The 12,027-nt window shown below is 34.3% G+C and overlaps 1 protein-coding gene across 1 annotated transcript in view; it reads left to right on the top strand.

Annotated features, from left to right (window-relative positions):
* The first annotated feature begins 4,372 nt into the window (after positions 1-4,372).
* LOC309568965 (uncharacterized protein) overlaps positions 4,373-12,027 on the top strand; it is a 73,142-nt gene continuing 65,487 nt past the window's right edge. Inside the window, exon 1 of the mRNA XM_082274729.1 lies at positions 4,373-4,482. Coding sequence (XP_082130855.1) covers positions 4,431-4,482 — 52 coding nt within the window. The 5' untranslated portion in view covers positions 4,373-4,430. The remainder of the gene's footprint in view (positions 4,483-12,027) is intronic.

Below are 12,027 nucleotides of genomic sequence, written 5' to 3'. Positions count from 1 at the left end.
AATTTGGTTTCCCTAGAGAACTTCCAATCTATCATACGAGTTAACACAATAGCATGATAGTATGTCTTAATGTCTGGAAATGCAAGTCCTCCAGATCTTTTGGTGTGGAATAGGGTCGTTCTTGATATTCGGAGTTTATTTATAAATGCTTTCACACATGATTCACTCAACATTCACCCAGGATGTTTTTTTTTTTTTTTAATTGAATCCAATCAGAAAAAAAGTGTACATCATGGCTGCAAGTTGTGTGAATGCTGTGTAAAAACTTTATAAAAAGACCCCTAGTGCTCTAAATTATATTTTTTCAACAATGATTTTAATATACCGTATTTATCGGCGTATAACAAGAACTTTTTCCTCCTAAAAATGGAGGAAAAAGCAGCAGTGCGTGTTATACGCCGATATTAAAAAAAAAAGTGCCAGGAAACATCGCCGAGAGCAGAAGGGGCGGGCCGGGCAGAGGAGAAGGAACGACGAGCTGTCAGAGCAGAAGGGGCGGGCCGGGCCGAGAAGAGGGAAGGACTAGCTGTCATTAGAGCAGAAGGGGGCGGGCCGGGCCGAGGAGAAGGGAGAACGAGCGAGCGCAGTCATCGGAAGTCCCGCCTATGACAGAAGTCACACGTCTCGGCAGAGGAGGCGGGACTTCCGATGACTGCGCTCGCTCGTTCTCCCTTCTCCTCGGCCAGGCCCGCCCCTGCCCCCTTCTGCTCTTATGACAGCTCGTCCTTCCTTCTCCTCGGCCCGGCCCGCCCCTTCTGCTCTCCCGCCCTTTTTTAAAACCTATTCGGACAGTTCCAATAGCGCTTGCGAGGCTGCATATTTGGACACTGCGCTTGCGAGGCTGCATATATGGACACTGCATATATGGGCACTGCTGATGGCCTGCATATATGGACACTGCTGGTGAGCCTGCATATATGGACACTGCTGATGGTGTGCATATGTGGACACTGCTGATGGCCTGCATATATGGACACTACTGGTGAGGCTGCATATATGGACACTGCATATATGGACACTGCTGATGGCCTGCGTATATGGACACCGCATATATGGACACTGCTGATAGGCTGCATATATGGACACTGCTTATGGGATGCATATATGGACACTGCTGATGAAGATGCATTCATGGGCACTGGTGAGATGTCATTTGATTTAAAAAAAAAAAAGTTCAAAGCTGTTTATTTAAAATTTAAGCTTTTTTCCCTGAAATTTCTCTCCAAATATTGAGGTGCGTGTAATACGCCGGCGCGTGTTATACGCCGATAAATACGGTATTTTTACACTGTTGTTATCATCAAATAGGTTTCACTGTATGTGCCAATGCATTAGGCCATTTCCTTCAATATTTTTTTCTAATTATTTTACTGTAAGTGGGAGGGTTATATTTAAGTGTTATTTTGCCTTGCTTTATATTATTTTGCTTCTTGCACTAGGGTTCCCATAGAAGCAAACAAATATAACTAATGGTTTCTACATCTTCTAATCACAAAGGTGACAAATGGCGAAATGTGCGATATCCTCCCAGCTGAGGCACAAAGTCAACAAAGGTAGAGACGCTTCGTCTGCAGCATAAAATGTAGATTCTCTGCCCTATAAACAAATGTATTTGCCAATGTTAACAAACAGAAATTGTGAATTTCTGAGCAGTTTATAGCTGTTGTATTTAATATCAGTATATATAGTTATGGTATGTACTGTAAGGTGCGTGAGTTTTCTGAATATGAGGTGTATCTTGTCAGAAGAAGCATCAAAAAAAAGAACAGTGCCTTAAAGTATAACTTAGCTTGGAAAAAAACAAAACAAAAAGGTCACAAAGGCTTAGTGCATTACCCAAAAAACACTTTATTTGAGTAAAAAAGTGCAAACAACATACTCACAAATTGCCAAAGGCCAAAAAGCATGTAATACAAAATAAAATGCAGAAAGGTCAAAATATAGATATGATATACCAAAACCCAGACAGCACTCAGACGTACATGCTGACATGTTTCAAGGGACAGGTCCTCTTCTTCAGTGGTTATTGGCTAATGCACTAGGCCTTTGCACCCTTTTTGATTCACATTGTGTCAGACAGATTTCCCAATATGAAGAGGGCTGTATTGGCAGAGCATTTCTGGTCATGTTAGGATACCTTATGTAGTCATTTATGCTGAAGCTTGTTTGGTTCCAGTCACTCCTTAGTGCTTTGGTAATGTTTGTGGTTTTATAGCCTAGCTTGGATAGTCTACTTGTCCAAACAGTTGGCTACTATGGACTGACCTGAAAGTATAAGGGTTGAAGGGTACTGAATGGGATGTGGAAGAGAATTCAAGAGAATTGGAAAACAACATAAAATACAAAAGACAAAAGTGCTTTGGGACTTTAAATATACTTCCAAAGATAAGGTATAACAAAAACCAAAATAAATGTTTAAACTTATAAGGTTTTTTCTGATAACCTTGAAATATACCGGTTAAAAAATCTTTTAAATCTCAGAGATTTCAATATAAATTCATAACCAATAATGATATATATCCCCTAAATGAATATAATATAAAAAAAAGGTCAAGTGAGATCTCTATCTGAAGGTCAACATGTTTTGTAGGATCCCATGCTTCATCAGGACTATGGGTCTCAATTACATATAAAGATGGAAACGTATTTATGAAACCATGATCATGTAGTATTTTGTAGGATATATATGAACAGATCCCTCCGGCCTGTGGGAATTTACCACCAAAAAAAAATGGAATTGCAGTACTATATACAAATGCAGCACCTGCTGCGTATGTCAAAAAGATGTCGCAAGTCAGGTGTCTCCAATACTTCAAGAATGTAGTGAAGTGTGCGCAACCACACCAAAGATGGTTGACATGGTCTTACACCACATGGATAGAGGCTGGCATCCACTGACCATCCAATAAGTTTTTATACACTCTATTTTTGGAGGTATATTTAAAGTTCCAAAGCACTTTTCTCTTTTGGATTCCATTTTCATGGGGATGAAACCTTCCAAAGTTGTAATACCTTTCTAAATGCCTCTCCTCCCATAAATACTGGAAAACCACATAGGAAGTCCTGCATGCAGGAGTGGGAGGAAGTGACTAGAGTGGAGAAGAGAAAAAGTTTGGTGTATGTCGGAGGTTACATCTGGTGTAGTATCTGGAGATGATCATGAAAATGTATGGGTAGACAGAAAGGACAGATACAAGATAGACTGTTGAGATGGAGACAACAGGCAATGGTTAGTTAGGTAATGTAAAGTTTAAATGAGCAGTGGCCTGAATACTGAAATGACCTTGAAACATCTCCAGAGACTACTAATTGACCCTCCGGGAGACAGAGTGAACACGCCTACATTTTACCAACACTGGTAGGGCCTTGGGAGGCGTTCCAGAGTAGTCCTGACTTGGCTTACTTTTCTTTTCTATTTTTTTGTCCTCTTTCCCATCCCCACTTCTTGAACATCCTCAATATTCATTAAAAACCCAATCCACACTGCCAATAGAGGCCAGCAACATTATTCCAAATCTCACTGGACATGGATGTTCCATGATGTTCAGTCTATGTCATAGTTTCTATAGCTTTTAATTGTTTTCTAGCTGTTCCTCCTGCTCATTAAATTTAGTACGTACTCCCAATACTGTACTTACTTATTATTTTATGCTTTCTCTTGAAATATACTTGCATTCCATCTCCTATTTCTTTGGATTGTATAAATGAATAATTTAGAAAAAAAAATGAACGGTGGCCTTGTAGAGTTGGGTTTGAGGAATGGACAACCTGCAGATCTGATTGGCACCTGAGCAGGAATAATGACCTGTGTTTCTTGCATGCCTTACTGGGAATCACTAAAAATTCTGGGCATGTGATCCAATAGAAAGCATAGGTAATGACACAAAAGAAAAACTCAGCTAATAAATTATTGCCTTACATGGCAAACACCATAGAAACACAGGATTTGCATGCCCATGTTTTTTAACTTCCGTTTAGCCAATAATATACTTATGAGATCATGGTTTTTGACTCGTATCTGGTCTAATTTTGTGTGCCATCATTTTGCATGGAGGAGTGCTAGATGACAGCCTAAACCAATCGGTAATGCAATCAAAATTTGCCAGTCTACCTAAAGCACAGAAAAAAAATTCAAAAGGTGAACTGCAGACTGTACTGAAAACAAAAGAAGTGACTGCTGATAAGGGGATTTTATTAGTTAATGTTTTATTAACCACAACACGCACTTAATTACTAGGCTGCCAACTTCCACATCTGCCTATGGACTTATCAAGGGAAGGGGCCACGTAGGTTTTGTTCACACTACCTCACCCTGATAGGCATATCAAATTTGGTTATACATTATTAATCTATACCTGGGCAGTATAAATCAAAGATCTTGGATTGCACATAGTTATTTGTAAGTGAAAAATTTGGAGCCTACAGTAACCATGAGAAGCTTTGTAGGAACCCTTCTCGTCACGTTAACATGCATTGTTTCAGGTAAGAATATTCACTTATTTTATATGATGTGGCACATACAATTACATTGCTGCCCTTATAACATTCTTATATCTGTCGGTAGCATAACTTTAAATTGGCATACGAAAATTGAAAAAAAAAAAAAAACAAAGATGCATCTTTTCTATTTAAGTATCTACTTTTTTTTCCTCTTGTCTCCTCTTAATCTTTGATTCAATCACTATTGGCATGACAAATAGGGCTCAGGGTATTTTGGTACAAGAAAATTTGTTTAACTTTGGTTTTGTAAGGTTTAAGTTTAAGTGTTTAGTAAAGAATGCTGGTTATGATAAATCAAATTGTGGGGGATGTTTAAAATAAGGTTAAGATTGAGGGCTAGGTTAAGTTTAATAGTTATGGTTATGGGATCAGTTCTAGGTTTATGTTTGGAATTAGGTCAAAGGAAGAGTAAGGTTTTGGGGTTGTGGTTAAGGGTTAGATTTAGGAATATCAAAAGGGGAAGTTGGGAGGATGTTTCTGTATTACATTTAGGAAATCCATTTCAGGCTTGTGGTTCAAGATAATGGTCGTTTTCGGATTTCATTATTTACTTTTCCATTTCAGATGTGTTTTATTTTTTCTGGATTTATTTTGTCTGCCTTTTGAGTTTAAACCTTCTTAAGGCCCTTACATACGATAAGAAAATTTTTAAGTAAAAATTTGTACGACGAACGATCAGCTGATTATCTGATCATTAGTATAGTGCTTTCCACAGTTGATTCCAACTTTTTGGAAGGTGCATGCAATAACATTTTTATCGTAAGTGAACACAATGTCCGATTTTCATTTAGTTAGTATATTTTTTGCCCAAAAAATTTGTTAGAGCAAGACTAGGCATGCTCAGAAACAAAAGAATACATAGAAGCGAACACAACGTCCAATTTTCATTTCGTTAGTAAAGTTTTCGCCCAAGACTAGGCATGCTCAGAAACAAAAGAATACATAGAAGTGAACACAACGTCCAATTTTCATTACGTTAGTAAAGTTTTCGCCCAAAAAATTTGTAAGAGCAAGACTAGGCATGCTCAGAAACAAAAGAATACATAAAAAAACAAATAAACATTACATCACTTCAGAAGTTGTATTCTGTTGTACAAAAAATGTTCGTAAGTTGAGTAACCTCTTCACTTTCGATATGAGATTAGCATTGCAACAAAAACCAAATGATTATTCGTCCGATAATCTGATCGTGTGTACAAGACTTTAGTCCTGGGGATTCTTGTATCCAATTGATGACTATTTTCTCAAAACATAACATCCCATTAACATCTGTATTCTCATTTTCATTCTCTACTTATACATATTTACACTTGATACGTTTTAGAATTACATATTTATGACATAAAAATAACGATAACCTAAAGTTTTGCTGTGTTTTAACACACACATAAAATAAAGTATCTTATCTATTATAAAGACATTAATAACATTATAAAAAAATATAAACATTATGTTAAGACATTTAGGTAATAATATTCAGCTCTGAACAGACCAACCTAAATAGACCTACTGCGATTGGCAGCTGAACACTAAAGGACAAGGACAAAGAGGCTTTTTAGATACTATAAATAATATTAGTTGTTTTTGTTTTAAATATAATATGAGTTGCTTTTGTTTTAAATATTTAACAATTATTGTAACAAAAATAATAACTTTATTAAAATATATAATTTCTGTCAACACACGTAGCTAAGAAAACTTAAGCATAATTTAAAAGCGCGTTGTGAAAAAAAAAAGTTCACGTCTACATTCCATTTTATTGCATTTATTACTAGTACAATCAAACCTAAGGATTATTTAGATACTATAAATAATATTAGTTGTTTTTGTTTAAAATATAATGTGAGTTGCTTTTGTTTTAAATATTTAACAATTATTGTAACAAAAAAAAGAACATTATTAAAATATATAATTTATGTCAACACACGTAACTAAGACAACATAAGCATAATTTAAAAGTGCGTTTTAAAAAAAGTTCATGTGTTTTTTTTTTTCTTGCATTTATTACTAGTACAATCAAACCTAAGGATTATTTACATACTATAAATAATATTAGTTGTTTTTGTTTGAAATATAACATTAGTTGCTTTTATTTTAAATATTTAACAATTATTGTAACAAAAATAATAACTTTATTAAATAAATCATTTATGTCAACACACGTAAGTAAGACAACTTAAGCATAATTTAAAAGTGCATTGTAAAAAAAGTTTACGTGTACATTCTATTTTTTTGCATTTATTACTAGTACAATCAAACCTAAGGATTATTTACATACTATAAACAATATTAGTTGTTTTTTTTTTTTTTTTAAATATAACATTAGTTTCTTTTATTATAAATATTTAACAATTATTGTAACAAAATTTTTTTTATTAAATAAATAATTTTATGTCAACACACGTAGCTAAGACAACTTAAGCATAATTTAAATGGGTGTTGTAAAAAAAGTTCACGTCTACATTCTTTTTTATTACACTTATTAATAGTACAATAAAACCTAAGGATTATTTACATACTATAAATAATGTTAGTTGTTTTTGTTTAAAATATAACATTAGTTGTTTTTATTTTAAATATTTAACAATTATTGTAACAAAAATAATAACTTTATTAAATAAATAATTTTATGTCAACACACGTAACATTGTAAAAAAAGTTCACGTCTACATTCTTTTCTATTACATTTATTACAAGTACAATCAAACCTAAGGATTATTTACATACTATAAATCATATTAGTTGTTTTTGTTTAAAATATAATATTAGTTGCTTTTCCTTTAAATACTTAACAATTATTGTAACAAAAATAATAACTTTATTAAAATATATAATTTTATGTCAGCACACGTAAATAAGACAACTTAAGCATAATTTAAAAGCACATTGTAAAAAAAGTTCACGTCTACATTCTTTTTTTTTTTTTTCACGTCTACATTCTTTTTTATTACACTTATTAATAGTACAATCAAACCTAAGGATTATTTACATACTATAAATAATATTAGTTGCTTTTGTTTAAAATATAACATTAGTTGCTTTTATTTTAAATATTTAACAATTATTGTAACAAAAATAATAACTTTATTAAATAAATAATTTTATGTCAACACACGTAACTAAGACAACTTAAGCATAATTTAAAAGCGCATTGTAAAAAAAGTTCACTTCTACATTCTTTTTTATTACATTTATTACTAGTACAATTAAACCTAAGGATTATTTACATACTATAAATCATATTCGTTTTTTTTTTGTTTAAAATATAATATTAGTTGCTTTTCTTTTAAATATTTAACAATTATTGTAACAAAAATAATAACTTTATTAAAATATATAATTTATGTCAACACATGTAACTAAGACAACTTAAGCTTAATTTAAAAGCACATTTTAAAAAAAGTTCACGTCTACATTCTATTTTTTTAATGTGTTACTAGTAATTAAACGTAAGGATTTTTTGCATACTATAAATAATATGAATTGTTTTTGTTTTAAATATAATATTAGTTGCTTTTCTTTTAAATATTTAACAATTATTGTAACAAAAATAATAACTTTATTAAAATATATAATTTATGTCAACACATGTAGCTAAGACAACTTAAGCATAATTTAAAAGCGCATTGTAAAAAAAGTTCACGTGTACATTCTATTTTATTACATTTATTACAAGTACAATCAAACCTAAGGATTATTTGCATACTATAAATAATATTAGTTGTTTTTGTTTTAAATATAATATTAGTTGCTTTTGTTTTAAATATTTAACAATGATTATAATAATAATAACTTTAATAAAATATATAATTTATGTCAACATACATAAGACAACTGGAGAATAATTTAACAGCGCTTTGTAAAAAAAAAGTTAATAATTAATTACAATAGAAATGTGACCTTGAATTTAAGATAGCCTTAAGAAAATAAAACAGTACAAAGAATATATATATATATATATATATATATATATATTCTTTGTACTGTTTTTACTGTATATCTGCTATGAGCGTTTTATCTCGCCACAGTTTTTTTATTTAAAATCGTAAAATCACAGACATGATAAAATAACTTGGAATTGTTATTTTAAAATTAGCTATTTTCCACTCAAACCACTTTATTCTCATGAGTTGCTATTTTATTTGATGAATCGTTGATTTATCACCATCTCAAATGACTCCTTTTCTTGTATTTCTCAAAAACACCTTCTTGGACCCACTCCAAATTCTAGTTGCCTGGCTGTTGCTCTGTTATTCTGACCCTCTGGATTCATTACATTGTCGGTTACTAACCCAGAACAAATATGCGATAGCTAACGTAGCACTACCCCGGTAGGGCCCGCTGGTGAATGTGGTCGTCTCGCACCCTGCACAGCCAGGCACACAAATTTCCAGTCACTCAGAGACAAGAAGCAGTCCTTGCAGCTTGGTTTTTATTTTTTTTTTATTTAGGGGAATTTAATTTGGATGGGGAAGGGTGCATATGGGATGCCCACTTGATTGAAGAATCAGCTCAGCCCACTTGGCTGTTCCTTGTTTCTCTTGAAGGCTTGCCTGGCAGTGTTTTCCTGATGTCCTCTCCTTGCTCCTGTGCCTCCTGTCTAGGACACCTCCATGTTTTTTGAGAGGGTCCTGTCTGGACCCAAGCCCAGGCCCAAGGTCCCCCCCCCCCAGACTGGGGAGCTCCCTCCAAGGCCACCCAACAGCCTAACACTCCATTTCCAACTTCCACCCGAACAACTCCTCCCCAGCTGGGCTGCCCCAGAGTATTTGAGGGGGGGGGGGCTGCTGCCTGCCACCCAAGTTGGGGATTGGTCAGGGCCCTCAGAAGACTCCAGGCAGCTCCAACTTACTTCCCCCTCCCATTTTTCTAGAAGGTTCTTGCACATTCTAGAAATAAGGGGGATGCTGCTTGTGAGTCATTCAGCTCTCCCTGGATTGCTGCCCAACCCAGGAAACAAACACAGACAGGCTTGGCTGCCAACCAAGCCTGCTCAAATTTACCTACACTATAACAAAACCTATATACAATTCTAGCACTACTACTCCTTAACTGCATCATTGTTTTGGGTAAGGGACTTAAAGTATTGATGAATGACGGTCAGTATGGCAGCCAGGCTAATAGCATTTTCAGAGTGAGAAGTCGGAATGCGTGTTTTAGGAAAGATCCCCTTTGATTAGCTAAAGAAGAATAGCATGCGTAGTTGTGTTTTGTGAACATTCTTTAACAGTTAAAATATATTTTAAAAAAGGGATAAAGAAATATACATACAGAAAATGTTTAAAAGAAGTGTGAAGATTGGTGGTGGCGCTACCTCTGAAATAAAAGCAACCGTGTATATAATGCCCCTTGTGAAGTGAAAGGGGAAATATATTGGTAAAAATAACCCACAAATGGTGCAATATCTAAAAAATAATAATAATAAATAAAAATTGATAACAAAGATATATTCAAATCAAACAATAAATGCGAAAAAAAGTAAACCGATGGCGTGACAAAAGACCCACAACCGGAGATATGTGAGTGATTTCCAAATAAACTATAAATGTGCCACGTACATCTGTATCAACGTAAGTGAAAAAAATATTATTTATAATGAAAGGAAGTGGATAGGTGAAATTCCACGAGTGGCCACTAGGTGGCGCAAATTGCTTGGTACAACCTGTATGCTGATGTATGGGGATGTTCCTCTTCGAGATGAGCGAGCAGTCAGAAAGGTCAGCGGCGGGTGCCCTGAGTGCTCACATAAAAGGAAAAATACCCCATGGTGAATAGTAGTAACACACAGTTATACAAAAGCGGCGTAGTAGACTCACTCGTACAGTAGATCAGGATCAGAATAGTCGTATTCGCCGGGAGGCTTCCGCGTTCCACGGCCGACAACCGGAAGTGACGTTTGACGTCGGAGACTCCGCCCTACGCGTTTCGTCACAATGACGTCAACTGGAGCGGCGTCAACATAGCGTACTCCCGGAATATTTATAGCCGCCCGTATCCAGGTAACGGAGGGGACGGGACAACACCGCCATCTTGCTACTCCCTCTCCGGAAGCCATATTGCTCAGCCACTAGCTTCATTATGGATGTGCAGGGGAACGGCCATACTTCATCATATCTGATCTATTTGATTAGTCCGAGTGTGCTACGAGCCTTTAGCTTTCTAAAAACATAACTTTATTGTGATCATATAAAAAACATGCTAAAAAAGCCCGGATTATAATAAAATAAAAAGTAAATAAAAAATAAGTAAAAAAAAATAAATAAAACAAGAGGGCCATATCTGCGTATATATCATCATGAAACCTATATCATAAAGCATAAAAAATATAAAGGAGAAGAAAAAAATTTATAAGAGATATATATACATAAATATATATAAAAAATATGTATAAAAAAATTCCTCCAACCATACAGGACAGGTCTTATGCAGTCTATGTAAACAAGCAGGAGGCATCATAAGTGAGGATGGTTCAGTGCGGATATGGACTATATCCTTTAATAATAACTGTGCAGAGGATTCAGGACATGGAAAAGTATGTACATATACGTGTGTCAATGTTACTAGGTGGGGAGGAAAAAACACACGGAGAAAAAAACTACCAGAAGAGATGGTATATACTAATGTATCAGTGATCAGTGATGTTGGATGAGAAGGTCGGATGCCATGAAAAAAGGAAAAAAACGGAAAGTCTACATATATATCCAAAAGTGGGTACTAATGTGAAAGGAAATTGTAATAAATACATTAAAAAAAATTGAAAAGAATACGTGCAGTGCGGAGCATAATGCATAAAACCTAAAGGAGTAACAAAGAAAAAGGTGAAATAAAAGTTGAAAAGGTATAAACCTTTTTTGGGTGAAACTGATTAGCTAAAAGACCAAGAGAATATATATTATGTATAGTTTACAAAAATATAAAAATAAAAAGGTGAATCCATATAAATATATCGAGGAGGGCATAGATGTGATATTAGGAGGAAATCAAAGATGTGTTCAAAAAATGAGGATGGAGCACTAAATTATGCACTTTTAGATTGCAAAAAGGGGGATTCCGCTGATGCTGGATGAGAAGGGTAGTCCAAAACATACCTATGTGTAAAAAATTTTTTTTAAAAACAGTATGTTTTACGATTAAAGGACATTGGTTAAAATCAATAAACAACTGATAGAAAGCCACAAACCATTGGTAAAACCGTCTAGTTGTAAAGGACTGGTTTTTAAAAGGACTTTCTATAAGAGACTATATAAAAGGACTAGTTTTTAAAAAGTATTTAAAAGATGTTTAAAAAATGTTTAAAAAATAGTAGGGAGGATAAAAGATAAAAGATTGGATGTTTATGTATCCGTAATAAAGCAGTTCAGGTCTATGTCAGTATTTAATCCTTCGGGCCGGAGAGATCTCATCAAATAAATCCACTTGGTTTCATTGCGTGAAACCATTCTGCGTTTATTACTACCTCTCCAGAATGGTTTCACGCAATGAAACCAAGTGGATTTATTTGATGAGATCTATCCTCCCTACTATTTT

This window comes from Pelophylax lessonae (assembly GCF_965119305.1).
Source record: "Pelophylax lessonae genome assembly, chromosome: 12".
NCBI classification, from domain to species: Eukaryota; Metazoa; Chordata; class Amphibia; order Anura; family Ranidae; genus Pelophylax; species Pelophylax lessonae.
The sequence above is the reverse complement of the archived record's forward strand: the minus strand, read 5'-3'. Positions and strand labels throughout refer to the sequence as shown.